This window comes from Gigantopelta aegis, chromosome 1, assembly GCF_016097555.1.
Source record: "Gigantopelta aegis isolate Gae_Host chromosome 1, Gae_host_genome, whole genome shotgun sequence".
Classification (NCBI taxonomy): domain Eukaryota; kingdom Metazoa; phylum Mollusca; class Gastropoda; order Neomphalida; family Peltospiridae; genus Gigantopelta; species Gigantopelta aegis.
In genome coordinates, this window is record NC_054699.1 from 24,441,477 (window position 1) to 24,459,967 (window position 18,491).

The 18,491-nt window shown below is 41.9% G+C and overlaps 1 protein-coding gene across 1 annotated transcript in view; it reads left to right on the plus strand.

Moving 5' to 3' along the window:
• The window catches only part of LOC121372578 (laccase-5-like), a 49,179-nt gene extending 31,785 nt beyond the window's left edge, over positions 1 to 17,394 (plus strand). The window contains exons 5-6 of the mRNA XM_041498981.1: positions 16,061 to 16,476; positions 17,041 to 17,394. Coding sequence (XP_041354915.1) covers positions 16,061 to 16,476; positions 17,041 to 17,379 — 755 coding nt within the window. The 3' untranslated portion in view covers positions 17,380 to 17,394. The remainder of the gene's footprint in view (positions 1 to 16,060; positions 16,477 to 17,040) is intronic.
• Positions 17,395 to 18,491: the final 1,097 nt, after the last annotated feature.

Here is an 18,491-nt window from a genome sequence, read left to right on the forward strand (position 1 = left end):
ATTGATTTGTTAATCATCGGTTATTAGATGTCAAACATTTAGTAATTCTGACATGTAGTCTTAGATGCATTAGTAGCAAGGTTTTTTTTATATGCACTTTCCCACAGACAGGATGACACAAACCAAGGTCTTTGTTATACCAGTTGTGGGGCCTTGGCAAGACGAGAAAAAACAACAATCAAAGACAAGGTCCACTAAGGGAGTTCCTGGGACCAGAGCTCCCCAGGGGAGAGCTCTACCAATTTGAGCTAGACCCTGTCTCTATATTTGAGTTTATCCGACGCCATATAACCGTAAATAAAATGTGCTGAGTGCGTCGTTAAATAAAACATTTCCTATATATGAGTTTATTTATGTACACACTCTATAGTCTGATGAGCTTTGTAGATCAAAGACAATATACAATTTAACTGTCTATCAAAATGAAAAGCTAGCAAACCGGCCTTGGTAGTGTAGTGATTAGGACTCAAAAATGGTAGATCGTGCGTTCGCATCCTGTAACCGTCTCTAACCCCGATTGAGTTCTGACGACTCGTTTGGGGAAGTGTAAGGCCCTTTCACCGACTTCTCTCTCACTAAACCACTAATCACAAAGCGTTAACATCCTGTCCAGGACAGACAGCTCGATAAGAGGAATTGTTGTCCAGGACAGCGTGTTTTAACCGTAGATGGGTATAAGCAGCAAAATAAGTTGCATTAATAATAGACCACCAGCACCACCATCACCACTAGCACCACCAGCACCACCATCACCACTAGCACCACCAGCACCACTAGCACCACCATCACCACTAGCACCACCATCACCACCATCACCACCATCACCACTAGCACCACCAGCACTACCATCACCACTACCACCACCAGCACCACCATCACCACTAGCACCACCATCACCACTAGCACCACCATCACCACTAGCACCACCATCACCACCATCACCACTAGCACCACCATCACCACCAGCACCACCATCACCACTAGCACCACCATCACCACCATCACCACTAGCACCACCAGCACCACCATCACCACTAGCACCACCATCACCACTAGCACCACCATCACCACCATCACCACTATCACCACTAGTACTACCATCACCACTAGCACCACCAGCACCACCATCACCACTAGCACCACCATCACCACTAGCACCACCATCACCACCATCACCACTAGCACCACTAGCACCACCATCACCACTAGCACCACCATCACCACCATCACCACTATCACCACTAGCACCACCAGCAACACTAGCACCACCATCACCACTAGCACCACCAGCACCACCATCACCACTAGCACCACCAGCACCACCATCACCACTAGCACCACCAGCACCACCATCACCACTAGCACCACCATCACCACTAGCACCACCAGCACCACCAGCACCACTAGCACCACCATCACCACTAGCACCACCATCACCACTAGCACCACCATCACCACCATCACCACCATCACCACTAGCACCACCATCACCACTAGCACCACCATCACCACTAGCACCACCATCACCACTAGCACCACCATCACCACCATCACCACCATCAACACTAGCACCACCATCACCACCACCACCACCACCACCACCACCATCACCACCATCACCACTAGCACCACCATCACCACTAGCACCACCATCACCACCATCACCACCATCACCACCATCACCACTAGCACCACCATCACCACCAGCACCACCAGCACCACTACCACCACTAGCACCACCATCACCACCATCACCACCATCACCACTAGCACCACCATCACCACCATCACCACCATCACGACCAGCACCACTACCACCACTAGCACCACCATCACCACCATCACCACCATCACCAACATCACCACCATCACCACCATCACCACTAGCACCACCATCACCACCATCACCACCATCACCACCATCACCACCAACACCACTAGCACCACCATCACCACCATCACCACTAGCACCACCAGCACTACCATCACCACTAGCACCACCAGCACCACCATCACCACTAGCACCACCATCACCACTAGCACCACCATCACCACCATCACCACTAGCACCACCATCACCACCATCACCACTAGCACCACCATCACCACTAGCACCACCATCACCACTAGCACCACCATCACCACCATCACCACCATCAACACTAGCACCACCATCACCACCACCACCACCACCACCACCACCATCACCACCATCACCACTAGCACCACCATCACCACCATCACCACCATCACCACTAGCACCACCATCACCACCATCAACACTAGCACCACCATCACCACCACCACCACCACCACCACCACCATCACCACCATCACCACTAGCACCACCATCACCACCATCACCACCATCACCACCATCACCACTAGCACCACCATCACCACCAGCACCACCAGCACCACCATCACCACCATCACCACTAGCACCACCATCACCACCATCACCACTAGCACCACCATCACCAATCACCACCAGCACCACCAGCACCACTAGCACCACCATCACCATCATCACCACCATCACCACTAGCACCACCATCACCACCATCACCACCATCACCACTAGCACCACCATCACCACCATCACCACCATCACCACTAGCACCACCAGCACCACCATCACCACCAGCACCACCATCACCACCATCACCACCATCACCACCAGCACCACCAGCACCACCATCACCACCATCACCACTATCACCACCATCACCACCATCACCACCAGCACCACCATCACCACCATCACCACTAGCACCACTAGCACCACCATCACCACCATCACCACTAGCACCACCATCACCACCATCACCACCATCACCACTAGCACCACTAGCACCACCATCACCACCATCACCACCATCACCAACTAATCAAAAACAGATGTGTGATTAGAGGACATCTTAGTTTAAAACTCGCCTCTTTAGTAATATCTCTTTATGCGACGTTCCACCGGCCTCGGTGGCGCAGTGGTTAAGCCATCGGACTAAAGGCTGGTAGGTACGGGGGGGGGGGGGGGGCATTTAGCTCAGTCGGTTGAGTGCTCGCTTGAGGTGCTTACGTAACAGGGTCGAACCACCTCGGTGCAACCATTCAGCTGATTGGATTTTTTTCTCTCGTACCAACCAGTGCACCACAACTGGACAAAGGCCGTGGTATGTACTTTCCTATCTGTGGGAAAGTGCATATAAAAGATACCTGGCTGCATTAGGAAAAATGTAGCGGGTCTCCTCATGACAACGAGTCGGAATTTCCAAATGTTTGGCATCTAGTAGCCGATGATTAATTAATCAGTGTGCTCCAGTAGCCGATGATTAATTAATCAGTGTGCTCCCGTGGTGTCGTTAAACAAAACAAACTTTTGAAGGATAGTGATCGTCAATTTTGAACGACAAATATGTAATACATGATTAGAGTCGACTGAGCATTTGGCAAAATAATGGTTCAGTCTATTAATCTGTGTCTAGTGCCTTGTCTGTTGGAAGGAAATGTTTTTATTTAACGACGGTTTTATACTATATATATAATTTACGGTTATATGCCGTCAGACATATGGTAAGGATCACACAGATATAGAGAGAGCGAAAACCCGCTGTCGCCACTTCATGGGCTACTCTTTTCTATTAGCAGCAAGGGATCTTTTATATGTACCATCCCACAGACAGGGTAGTACATACCAGTCGTGGTGTACTGGCTGGAACGAGAAATGTGTATATATATATATAGCTCCAACCAGCATGCCAGAGCAAGCTATTTTATAAACAGTTTTTCTTACAGTCCAGCATGTGACAAATTGTGTGAATCTAAGTCAAGAATAATGTTATCTTGCAGTGAGTCCACGTGGCATACAGTAAACGTTTAATTTCGCAGCAGCTCTGAGACACCTAATTGGGTCTGTGTTGTCAATACTTTGAAAATGTACTGGCGGAAGGAAGTAATTGAAAACAATAACAAATTATCTTTGGATGGCAGACACTGGAAAGGGTCATGGGTGTTTCCAGCTGTGTGCACAGTAACCTTATCCTACACTGAGATGGTAAATTGTGCTCCCTGGTATTGTATCATGGTTGTTAGAAGCTCTTAAAAAATTTAGATTTTTTTTTGGTCAAAAAACGCAAAGCCGTAAAAGCAGTTATAACAGAAATATTTGTATATTGTATATATATACATATATATCGAGGGGTTAGTGCCAGAACCACTTATCTCCTTTCCACTTCAATCTGAGAAAACTGCACTGAAAACTTTGGAATGCACTTAAACATCGGAAAGTTAACTTTTGCTAAATATTTTGCTTTTAGATGCTAACAGTTATTTGTTTTTGTATAAAACTTCAAAGTTTTGTCTGCTAATAATAATATACCATGATGTAATTAGATGAAGAACTATTTAATTTATTCTGGCTTCTGGAACTTGAACACAAACAGCTCCAACCAGCATGCCAGAGCAAGCTATTTTATAAACAGTTTTTCTTACAGTCCAGCATGTGACAAATTGTGTGAATCTAAGTCAAGAATAATGTTATCTTGCAGTGAGTCCACGTGGCATACAGTAAACGTTTAATTTCGCAGCAGCTCTGAGACACCTAATTGGGTCTGTGTTGTTAATACTTTGAAAATGTACTGGCGGAAGGAAGTAATTGTAAACAATAACAAATTATCTTTGGATGGCAGACACTGGAAAGGGTCATGGGTGTTTCCAGCTGTGTGTACAGTAACCTTATCCTACACTGAGATGGTAAATTGTGCTCCCTGGTATTGTATCATGGTTGTTAGAAGCTCTTAAAAAATTTAGAATTTTTTTTTGTCAAAAAACGCAAAGCCATAAAAGCAGTTATAACAGAAATATTTGTTATACTAATTATTACATGAAATGTAAGCTATCATACCAGTTACAAGAGATATATTTATTACACTAATTAAAAACGAAATGTAAGCTATCACAGTAAATTGCACCACCTGTAGTGTTGAGCTACTGACTGGATTAATAATCAACCGTTAAGATAAGTTAATACGTTTAATGATTTTTAATACACAGTAATTTAACGAAACAAAATGAATACAGGGCCAGTAACTATAGTAACTAAAGTGTCTACGTTTTGACATGTTCTAAAAGAAAATTATGTTCTTCAAATTAATGATTTAAACAGCAATTTAGAGAGAATAAAATGACAAATATAATTACAATCAACGTGTAATGATTCCTAGCAGAATGCGCATTTTCATAGGTTTTACAAAAATGCACAAAAATTTCATCGTGTGGGTCAGATGTTACTAAAACAATGTTTAGAAGTTATATGTGATAAAAACTTACTAAAATAATGACATTAGCAAATAATTACCACAATTCTACCGTCTATGCAAGTAATACTACTAAAGGTACCTGTGTTGAAACCAAAATCTATTGACTGATATACTTTAAATTGCACATATATGCACTGGCGTATCCGGGTAGCCAGGGATTGAGCACAAGAGGACCTCTTTTTTCACAATGCCAACTTTTATAATGCACGTCACCCCATAAAATGTGTAAAAGCAGTGCCCTCTATCTCCACTCCACCCGCAATAAACAATCCTGGCTACCCTAATATATATATATATATATATATATATATATATATATATATATATATATGGCTAGTGAAATGTTAAAATCACCTATTCCATGTTCCATGTTTTTTTAAGTCCTCAAACTCTAGGCGTTTGGTGTATCAAATTGTAACTGTTATTGTTGTTCCCCTAAGAATTCAATGTAATGCAGGTGGGAAGGTGTGTGTGTCCCATGATCGTGACTATGTGGATCTACAAAACAAAGCTGGCTATAACACAGCACAACTCGAAACGAATCCGGCAAGTGATATCTGAAATCTGAGCTGGATTATTATCACATCTTAAGCCAGTTTCTTTCCGCAACGTTAATTTTCAGTCCAGACCCCGGCAACCTGATCTGGAAGTTGTTTAAACCATACTTATTATATGTCCTCTCTGTGAGGTATTTCGATCTGTAGAATGCAAAAGGAAAATTGTTACCGGCATAGTGGCTGCTCCAACAAAAAAGCGACAAGGTATCATTTATATGCATTTCCCCCATTGAAAGGAAAGTACATATCACAATCTTTAATGTACCAGTGAATGCCATTAAGTACAATAAGACCAGGTGTAAAACATATCTAAATACAGTTTAATGCATTCGTCATCAGCACCGGCCTCGGTGGCGTCGTGGCAGGCCATCGGTCTACAGGCTGGTAGGTACTGTGTTCGGATCCCAGTCGAGGCATGGGATTTTTAATCCAGATACCGACTCCAAACCCTGAGTGAGTGCTCCGCAAGGCTCAGTGGGTAGGTGTAAACCACTTGCACCGACCAGTGATCCATAACTGGTTCAACAAAGGCCATGGTTTGTGCTATCCTGCCTGTGGGAAGCGCAAATAAAAGATCCCTTGCTGCCTGTCGTAAAAAGAGTAGCCTATGTGGCGACAGCGGGTTTCCTCTAAAACCAGTGTCAGAATGACCATATGTTTGACGTCCAATAGCCGATGATAAGATAAAAAATCGATGTGCTCTAGCGGCGTCGTTAAATAAAACAAAATTTACTTTACTTTCGTCATCAGCACTGATCTGGTGCGTGATTAAGTATAATGTTTGTCTAATGCGCTCGTAGAATGATATACATGTACACACACACATTTTATTTAAACACACTATAGCAGTAACCACTTTGTTATAATGACCAGAGATATCTCATCATTGGAACATCTGAAATGCTACAATTATTCCAGTTAATGTAGTAATATCTAGATATTTTAGCCCAGAAAATATGAATGTGCATACATTTAAACTACTACAATGAACACTATTTATTATTAGTATGCATATTTATTTTATGCCATTTATATAAAGGGTGTCGCTTCTTCTAACCAATTAGTTATAATATGAACTACCATGAACTACTAATTCATGTTCAACTATATGTCAAATATTATACAATGTCAATAAACTATACAATGACTAGAAAAGTTACAATCCTCTGATGATGCCTTTGAAATAATATAAACTAATTTCCCTCTATGCTAAGTAAATTAAAATATTTTATTGCGTATGGTCATAAAACATTTATCATCTTTGGGCCGGCATCCTTATTACAATAAACAATTCCCAAACATTTTCATTTTAAATTGCAACTTAAATTTATTTTTTATATAATATTCAAATTGTCTAGATCATAATTTTTAACTAAGGTTGTTGCATATGGGAGCAATGTTTAAAAAAAGAAAGAAAGAAAGAAAGGAATTTTATATTTAATGACACACTCAACACAACTACAGGTATGTGGTGTCAGACATGTGGTTAATGACCACAAATATATTTTAGAGAGGAAACTATGGGAAACTATTTTTTTATTAGCAACAAGGGATCTTTAATATATGCATCATCCCAAAGACAGGATAGTAGGCCTACATATCATGGTCTGTAACACCATTTGTGAAGCACTGGCTGGAACGAGAAATAGCCCAATGATTTCACTAACAGGGATCGATCCTAGACTGACCGTACACCAGGCCAGCACTTTACTACTGGGCTACGTCCTGCCCCCGGCAAATTAATTTAATTATATTTGTTTTTCCTCTAATACATATAGTAACTATTCAGACTAAAATAAGGGAAAACAACTTTCCTGTTTAACTAGGTTCTCTGTCTCTGTTCAGTTAATATTTTCTTAACTGCGTGTTTCTTCTGTAGAACTAAACGAACTCTGCAATCACTTCTTATTAAACTATTTACATAACCGACATTTATTCAGCAATTAGTTAACAACACACATATTTTACCACATTCCAGATGTCTAAGAACTAAACACTTCCAGCCCCCCCCCCCCCCCCCCCCCCCCCCCCCCCCACCCCTCCCCCCAATTGTCTGCAGTCCATCTCAGATTATCACAAACGGACCGGTCATCGTGATGCGTAAACAGTCAATTCTAGCTACCTCAGCCAGAGTTGTTATTTCTTTGTAAGTCAAAACACCCAGCCAGAGATAGTTTACATAAAACACCTTCGCTGGATGTAAACACTTAGAGCTAGCATATGCCATTAGCCTGTCATGCGGTATGGCACCTAGGATTCAATCTTCTCAGACAGTTTACAGCCCACCACAATCCAGTGTTGTAAGCTAACGCGTTATGTCTGTCAGCTATGGGTGATACTACAAAATTCTAGAGAGACAGAATAAGGTAGTGCTAAAAACATGGTTTTTGCCTTTTGTGGAAATGGACATAAAAGATAATTGGTTTGGGTTCTGTTCTATAAAAGCATAAATAAATGATTGGTTTGAATGAGACATTGTGAAATGATAGTACACCTCCCCATGATGCTGACAAGGTGATTAACTAATTTTTGTATAATTCACCATATAATGGGTTCTGACACTAACCCCTCGATATATATGTATATATACATATATATATATATGTATATATACATATATATATACATGTATATATACATATATATACTTAACTCCAAAAGAAACGCTAATACGTAGATTGGAGGTTTTGAGTGCACTCATTGAAATACGTCCCAAAGTTCTTAAAATAATCGTTTCTATGAAAAACTTAAACAATTCGTAAAGATGAGATTTCATGTTATTGACATGTTAAAAATCGAGGTCGCATTGTCATTTGAAATGTCAAGGCCATGGCGCTTCTTCAGTGGCGTCACATGCCACTCAAACATGTCCACTAATAGCGGGTGTGTCCGCCATTGCTGGCCATGACCGCCGCACACCTCCTACCCATGGAGAGGAAGAGGTTCCTGATGAAGGCCCTGGGCACGTTGTTGTAGGTGTCCACGACGGCCTGGCGGAGCTGCTGCTGTGTCACCACGGGAGCAGGGCGTTGGTTCATCATGCGCTGAACCTCGTCCCACAAGTGCTCGATGGGGTTCAGATCCGGGCTTAAAGCTGGCCAGTCCATTGTGATGATGTTGTGCTGTGCCAGGAATGCCTGGGTGGCCCGTGCCGTGTGTGGCCTGGCGTTGTCGTGTTGGTAAACCATCTGACGGTGACCCGCGAAAAAAGGCACCACCACAGGCGTGAGCACTTCGTCGATGTAGCGCTGTGCTGTGACGCCCCTGCCGCGTCCTCGGCCGTTGTTGTCGAAGATGACAGGTTGTACACGACGTCCCCAGGATATGGCACCCCACAGCATGACGGAAGGCCCTCCCCAACGGTCCCTCTCCATAACACACGCATCTGTGAAGCGCTCACCTCGACGCCTCCACACCCTCATACGACCGTCGGCCCTATCTAAGCAGTAGCGGCTTTTGTCGGAGAAGACGATGTTCTGCCACTGTCGGTTCCGCCACTGTCGATGCAGAACAGCCCAGTTGTGTCGTGCAAGGCGGTGTCGCTGTGTGAGACGTTGTCCAATGTACGGTCGACGACAGTTCAGATGGATGGCGATCAGACGACGTCGTACCGTGGTGTAGGAAACAAGGCGGTTGTGGGTTCCCACTGTCTGCCGGGCTGTTGTGGTGGCTGGTACGAACCGATCACGCATGTGAGTTCGGACGATGTAACGGTCCTGGCGCTGTGACGTCACTCTGGGAAGGCCGCTACGTGGACGGTCGACGACGTTGTTGTTCTGTAGAAATCGGTCTATGAGACGGTAGATTGTCGAGACATGGACACCGAAAGCACGTGCAACCTGCCTGGCATCCATTCCGGCCTCCAAATTCCCCAAAGCTCTATGTCTGGAATCAGCGTTAAGTCGTGGCATCGTTGTATCGCTACTCGTAAAATGAGTTGAACATTGCTGTCTGGCGTTTCTTTATACCCAGGCCTGGTAGTGTTTCGCGTGCAATTCGCATCTTTCATGATCCACCCGTTTTGCATTCCAGATCGATTTTGGTCGTCAATTTCAGCACGTGCGTGACGTCACACTGTACTCGTTTTTTTTCATGCGTTATGTGGAATTGGATACGGTGACAAGATGGCTATTGTTAGTTATAATATGAACTACCATGAACTACTAATTCATGTTCAACTATATGTCAAATATTATACAATGTCAATAAACTATACAATGACTAGAAAAGTTACAATCCTCTGATGATGCCTTTGAAATAATATAAACTAATTTCCCTCTATGCTAAGTAAATTAAAATATTTTATTGCGTATGGTCATAAAACATTTATCATCTTTGGGCCGGCATCCTTATTACAATAAACAATTCCCAAACATTTTCATTTTAAATTGCAACTTAAATTTATTTTTTATATAATATTCAAATTGTCTAGATCATAATTTTTAACTAAGGTTGTTGCATATGGGAGCAATGTTTAAAAAAAGAAAGAAAGAAAGAAAGGAATTTTATATTTAATGACACACTCAACACAACTACAGGTATGTGGTGTCAGACATGTGGTTAATGACCACAAATATATTTTAGAGAGGAAACTATGGGAAACTATTTTTTTATTAGCAACAAGGGATCTTTAATATATGCATCATCCCAAAGACAGGATAGTAGGCCTACATATCATGGTCTGTAACACCATTTGTGAAGCACTGGCTGGAACGAGAAATAGCCCAATGATTTCACTAACAGGGATCGATCCTAGACTGACCGTACACCAGGCCAGCACTTTACTACTGGGCTACGTCCTGCCCCCGGCAAATTAATTTAATTATATTTGTTTTTCCTCTAATACATATAGTAACTATTCAGACTAAAATAAGGGAAAACAACTTTCCTGTTTAACTAGGTTCTCTGTCTCTGTTCAGTTAATATTTTCTTAACTGCGTGTTTCTTCTGTAGAACTAAACGAACTCTGCAATCACTTCTTATTAAACTATTTACATAACCGACATTTATTCAGCAATTAGTTAACAACACACATATTTTACCACATTCCAGATGTCTAAGAACTAAACACTTCCAGCCCCACCCCACCCCCCCCCCCCCCCCACCCCTCCCCCCAATTGTCTGCAGTCCATCTCAGATTATCACAAACGGACCGGTCATCGTGATGCGTAAACAGTCAATTCTAGCTACCTCAGCCAGAGTTGTTATTTCTTTGTAAGTCAAAACACCCAGCCAGAGATAGTTTACATAAAACACCTTCGCTGGATGTAAACACTTAGAGCTAGCATATGCCATTAGCCTGTCATGCGGTATGGCACCTAGGATTCAATCTTGTCAGACAGTTTACAGCCCACCACAATCCAGTGTTGTAAGCTAACGCGTTATGTCTGTCAGCTATGGGTGATACTACAAAATTCTAGAGAGACAGAATAAGGTAGTGCTAAAAACATGGTTTTTGCCTTTTGTGGAAATGGACATAAAAGATAATTGGTTTGGGTTCTGTTCTATAAAAGCATAAATAAATGATTGGTTTGAATGAGACATTGTGAAATGATAGTACACCTCCCCATGATGCTGACAAGGTGATTAACTAATTTTTGTATAATTCACCATATAATGGGTTCTGACACTAACCCCTCGATATATATGTATATATACATATATATATATATATGTATATATACATATATATATACATGTATATATACATATATATACTTAACTCCAAAAGAAACGCTAATACGTAGATTGGAGGTTTTGAGTGCACTCATTGAAATACGTCCCAAAGTTCTTAAAATAATCGTTTCTATGAAAAACTTAAACAATTCGTAAAGATGAGATTTCATGTTATTGACATGTTAAAAATCGAGGTCGCATTGTCATTTGAAATGTCAAGGCCATGGCGCTTCTTCAGTGGCGTCACATGCCACTCAAACATGTCCACTAATAGCGGGTGTGTCCGCCATTGCTGGCCATGACCGCCGCACACCTCCTACCCATGGAGAGGAAGAGGTTCCTGATGAAGGCCCTGGGCACGTTGTTGTAGGTGTCCACGACGGCCTGGCGGAGCTGCTGCTGTGTCACCACGGGAGCAGGGCGTTGGTTCATCATGCGCTGAACCTCGTCCCACAAGTGCTCGATGGGGTTCAGATCCGGGCTTAAAGCTGGCCAGTCCATTGTGATGATGTTGTGCTGTGCCAGGAATGCCTGGGTGGCCCGTGCCGTGTGTGGCCTGGCGTTGTCGTGTTGGTAAACCATCTGACGGTGACCCGCGAAAAAAGGCACCACCACAGGCGTGAGCACTTCGTCGATGTAGCGCTGTGCTGTGACGCCCCTGCCGCGTCCTCGGCCGTTGTTGTCGAAGATGACAGGTTGTACACGACGTCCCCAGGATATGGCACCCCACAGCATGACGGAAGGCCCTCCCCAACGGTCCCTCTCCATAACACACGCATCTGTGAAGCGCTCACCTCGACGCCTCCACACCCTCATACGACCGTCGGCCCTATCTAAGCAGTAGCGGCTTTTGTCGGAGAAGACGATGTTCTGCCACTGTCGGTTCCGCCACTGTCGATGCAGAACAGCCCAGTTGTGTCGTGCAAGGCGGTGTCGCTGTGTGAGACGTTGTCCAATGTACGGTCGACGACAGTTCAGATGGATGGCGATCAGACGACGTCGTACCGTGGTGTAGGAAACAAGGCGGTTGTGGGTTCCCACTGTCTGCCGGGCTGTTGTGGTGGCTGGTACGAACCGATCACGCATGTGAGTTCGGACGATGTAACGGTCCTGGCGCTGTGACGTCACTCTGGGAAGGCCGCTACGTGGACGGTCGACGACGTTGTTGTTCTGTAGAAATCGGTCTATGAGACGGTAGATTGTCGAGACATGGACACCGAAAGCACGTGCAACCTGCCTGGCATCCATTCCGGCCTCCAAATTCCCCAAAGCTCTATGTCTGGAATCAGCGTTAAGTCGTGGCATCGTTGTATCGCTACTCGTAAAATGAGTTGAACATTGCTGTCTGGCGTTTCTTTTATACCCAGGCCTGGTAGTGTTTCGCGTGCAATTCGCATCTTTCATGATCCACCCGTTTTGCATTCCAGATCGATTTTGGTCGTCAATTTCAGCACGTGCGTGACGTCACACTGTACTCGTTTTTTTCATGCGTTATGTGGAATTGGATACGGTGACTATATATATGTATATATACATATATATATATATATGTATATATACATATATATATATACATATATGTATATACATATATACATATATGTATATACATATATACATATATATACAGTGGAACCTCGTTAGTTGGAGGAGTCAGGGTGGTTTATCATTTTCCTGTTTGTTTGTTTAGGGACTGCTGTTGTTTTGGGGATTTGTTGGGGTTTTTTTTTTATCAAAAGCAAGTTTATCTTTCATATTAATTTGTCTATGAATAGTTTGGGGTCTGCCTGACATTCACTGAAAAGAGACGTTGAAATGTTATGTCATGTCCCCTTTATAGCCCCTGCGAACATACTTACGATCAATAATAAATAAATAAATAATAATAAAAAATTTAAAAATAAATAAATAATGTTTTGGTTTTTTAATTAGACGCATTACGGTGAAATAATTTTTGGTCGTGGTGGACTAACGTTCGTGCAATTCGTGACTAGTGTTGGTGTTTGGTTTGTTTGGGTTTTTTGTGTGGGTTTTTTGTGTGTGTTTTTTGGGGGGGAGGGCGGTGTTTTTTGTTTTTGTTTTGTTTTGTTTGAGATTTTTCTTTGTTGTTGTTGTTATTGTGTTCGGGGGGGGGGGGGGGGGGGCGGATTAATCAAAACGATGAAAGCAAGTTTATCATGCATATCAATTTGCTTAATGAATAGCGTGGAGTCTGCTTGACGTTACCTTAAAAGAGACGCTGAAATCTTGGGTCTTTCCCACGTTGTAGCCACTAATAAACATCCTAGCGATCAACAGCGTGGTTTTTTGGTGGGGTTTTTCTTATTCCGTAAAATGCGATAAAAACCCAATGCAATTTACTATTTTCATCTTAACACTTAGGTACTTCGCACTTGGATACTGGTCATGGCGTTTTGGATTTGTAGGACACCTGCCTTTTACATATGACTATATATTACGACCACCGTCTTTAATTCAATAGCATTTACAACCTTAAAAAAAAACGATAATGTATATTACAGTGAAATCAGTTTCAATCGTCGTGACCTAACGTCTTTTATTTTGGGGTTTTTATTTATTTTAAAACAATTTCGGGACGCGGGGGGGGGGGGGGGGGGGCATCAAAAGGATGAAAGCCAGTTTATCTTGCATATCAATTGTTACGTCATACCCACTGTGTAGCCACAACGAACATTCCAACGATCAACAGCGCATATTTTGTTTCTTACTGCGTAAAAATGTGATAAAAACTAAATGTAATTTAATATTGTCATCTTAGCACTTAGGCACTACGTGCTTAGGTCCTGGTCATGGTGTTTTGGATTTGTATGAGACCTGCATTTCTCACATAATTATATATGATAAACGCCTTTAATGCAATAGAACCGGGGAAAAAAGGATTAGATGCATAAAAGCATACGGTGAAAGCATTTTCGATCGTGGTGGCCTATCGTTCGTGCAATTCGTAACTAGTGTTGGATTTGGGTTTGTTTTGTTTTGTTTTGTTTTGTGTTTTTTGTTTGGGTTTTTTGTTTGGTTTTTTGTGTGGGCTTTTTTTTTTTTTTTTTTTTTTTTGGGGGGGGGGGGGGGTAATTAAAACGATGAAAGCAAGTTTACCTTGCATATCAGTTTGACTAATGAATAGATGGGGTGTGCCTGACGTTACCTGAAAAGAGTCGCTGAAATGTTAGGTCTTGCCAACCTTGTAGCCACAACAACCATCCTTACGATCAACATGGCAGAATTGGTGGTTTTGTCTTGGTGAAACAAAACAGAAGATAAAAAACTAAATGCAATCTTTGTCCTCCCTTCGCTGAAAATCTACTTCTCATAATATTTCGCACTTAGATACTTGTCGTGTTTTTTTTTTTTTTTTTTTGTTGTTTTTTTTTTGGGGTTTTTTGTGGGGGTTTTGGGGGGCAGTTGGGGGTTTTTTTTTTTATCTGTATGAGAGCTGTACCTTTCAAATAATTATACATATGATCAATGCCTTTAATTCAGTATCGTCCACAACCGAAAAAAAAGATAACACGCATTACTGCGAAATCATCTTCGTGGTCTAACTTTAGTGTAATTCGTGGTCCTAGTGCACAACGAAATTATAATACATGTATACATATAATACGAATTTATGAACACAACGAAAATATAATACGTGTATACATGTAATACGAATTTATGAACACAACGAAAATATAATACGTGTATACATATAATACGAATTTATGAACACAACGAAAATATAATACGTGTATACATATAATACGAATTTATGAACACAACGAAAATATAATACATGTATACATATAATACGATTTTATGAACACAATGAAAATATAATACATGTATACATATAATACGAATTTATTTACGAATAACATTTGGCATATGGCTAATTTGGCTAAATTAACCACATTTTACTCATTTTCAAGAAAATACTCTACATAACTACAAAATGGCTAAACCATGCAGAACATGCTTGGTCTACGGGTGTTTATTTTATTCATTTCAGCTTATTTTCGTGCTTATATCCAATTAAGGTTCAAGCACGCTGTCCTGGGCACACACCTCAGCTATCTGGGTTGTCTGTCCAAGACAGTGGGTTAGTTGTTAGTTGGTTAGAGAGAGAGAGAGAGAGAGAGAGAGAGAGAGAGAGAGAGAGAGAGAGAGAGAGAGAGAGAGAGAGAGAAGAGGGTGTAGTGGCCTTACACCTACCCACTGAACCCTTAAGAACTCGCTCTGGGTTGGAGCCGGTACCGGCTGCGAACCCTGTACCTACCAGCCTCTAGACTGACGGCTTAACCACTGCTCCACCGAGTCCGGTTTAAATGTCCCTCGAACATAAAGAAATAAACAAGGTCAAAACGAAATATAACGCAAAAACGAAGAAAGGTAAACAAATACATTTTATTATTTAAATAAATATGGCGAGCCGAAATGCTTAATACAAGACACATACACTCCGTTACTTGATTTTATATAGTATGTTTTTCTTGTTTATCTTTTGAGGTCGAGGGACGTATCACAAGTTCATGGACCCAAAAACAAATAAAACAGCTTACACGCCAAAAGCCGTCTTCAGAGTGACCAAGGGCCAGAACTATCGGTTTCGGTTCATCAATCCGGGTATCATGGAATGTCCCATCCAGATTTCTATAGACAATCACCAGCTGACGATGATAGCATCAGACGGAGTTCCATTCCTGGCAAAGGTTGTCGACTCGTTCATAATATTCGCCGGAGAAAGATTCGACTTTGTGCTCGAGGCTAACCAGACAGTCGGGAACTATTGGTTACGGGCTCGCGGTCTGAATGACTGCACGGGGAAGAAGACGAACCAGGCGGCCATTTTGAGATACGAAGGAGCAGACGAGACTGATCCACCAGGAACAGTGGATTATGAAAGTGCAAACAGAGCTGGGTCGGTAAGTTTACCGTGTGCTTATATAGAGAAGGAATAATCATGATAAATAAAAAATAAAAAATAAAATAAAATAAACATCATATCTTGGTTATTATGTCACTCTGAGACAGCGCCTTTAAGTCCGAGGTAGATGTTATTGTTAACCACCGTACATTAAACATGCCCTCTTTAAATACTATTTATTCTTGACAAATTTAGAAATTTAGATTCTCTAAGGGGACACGTGTGTGCATTTAGCTTACTTGTAATCAAACAAAGTAACTTATCTGACATAATATCTAGATGGGAAGGATAGGGATGGGACGTAACCCAGTAGTAAAGCGTCCGCTTGATGCGCGGTTGATCTGGGATCGATCTCCATCGGTTGGCCCATTGGTCTATTTCTAGTCAAGGCAGTTCCCCACAACTGGTATATTAAAGGCCGTGGGATGGTGCACACAAAAGATCCCTTGCTACAAATGGCATATGTCAAAATTACCAAATGTTAATAAATTAATAAATCTATGTGCTCTAGTCGTGTCGTTAAACAAACATTCCTTTCATTTCTTCTCTCTTTTTCTTCCAGATTTTCAATCCCCTAAACCAGAAAGCCAATTCGACAATGATCCAGATGGCAGACCACGACACCATGATCGCCGATGACCCGCGAATGAAAGAGAAACCCGACAAGAAGTTCTACATCACGATGGACTTCTACAAGGTGAACAACGTCTACTACCACGAACCCGAGCTGTACCCCATCAGCAGCGTGAGCGACGAGATGCAGCTGTCCACTCCTCAGATGAACCACATCAGCTACATGATGCCGCCGGTGCCGCCCCTCACACAGTACTCAGACTTACCTGAGGTTGGTTTAACCACAAGACTTCCAAACACACCATTCGCTCTTTGGCTTCCAGCGTGACTGTGCCAGAAATGTGCTCCAACGATTCAGACTTTAAAGGAACATTCCTGAGTTTGCTGCATTGTAAGATGTTTGCGACTAATAAAATATTTCTACGATTAAACTTACATATTCAATATATTTTCTTGTTTAGAATATCAGTGTCTGTATATTCAATGTGTTTCTGGTCATCTCAATATTTGTAAGAAGCCCAAACTGGATTTTGTCTTCAAATAATTTCGTACGTACGAAAAAAGTATTATTAGGAAATAAAATAAAATGTAACCTAGTACAAATATTAGAACGATCAGAAACACGTTTAATATACAGCCACTAATATTTTATGCAGAAAAATATATTTGATATGTAATTACCATCGTTAAAAAGTCTCTGTTAGTCGATAACATCTTTAAAATTGCAGCAAACTCAGGAATGTCCCTTTAAATCTGAAATATATAAATAAAATATATGTTAAATGAATTCGTCTTAAATAGAAGGAAGGAAGTAAATGTTTTATTTAACGACGCACTCAACACATTTTATTTACAGTTATATGGCGTCGGACATATGGTTAAGGATCACATAGATATTGAGAGAGGAAACTTCATAGGCTACTCTTTTCGATTAGCAGCAAGAGATCTTTTATATGCACCATCCCACAGACAGGATAGCACATATCACGGCCTTTGATATACCAGTCGTGGTGCACTGGCTGGAGTGAGAAATAGCCCAATGAGCCCACCGATGGAGATCAATTCCAGACCGATCGCGCATCAAGCGAGCGCTGTACCACTGGGCTATGTCTCGCTCCTGTCTTCATTAGAGGATTTTCTTTTTCAAACAATATTTAAAAATGAGAAGGAGAAATGCAACCCTTTGTGTCTGCATACAATTTTTAGTCCATACCAGTCCGACCGGAGGGTTTCGTCTCTGTCCTTCTGTCTGCCTGTTTGACTGTCTGTGCGTCTGTCCCATATATAGTTTTCATGTCCTTTTTTTCAAACGCCTCAAAATACTAAGATAAATGTTGTATTGTAGTTCACGCAGTACTAACACTTACCAGAGGTTAGTTCATCTTTTAGTCATACCATAATGGACAGATAAAGTTTGTTTTCGTTTAACGACACCACTAG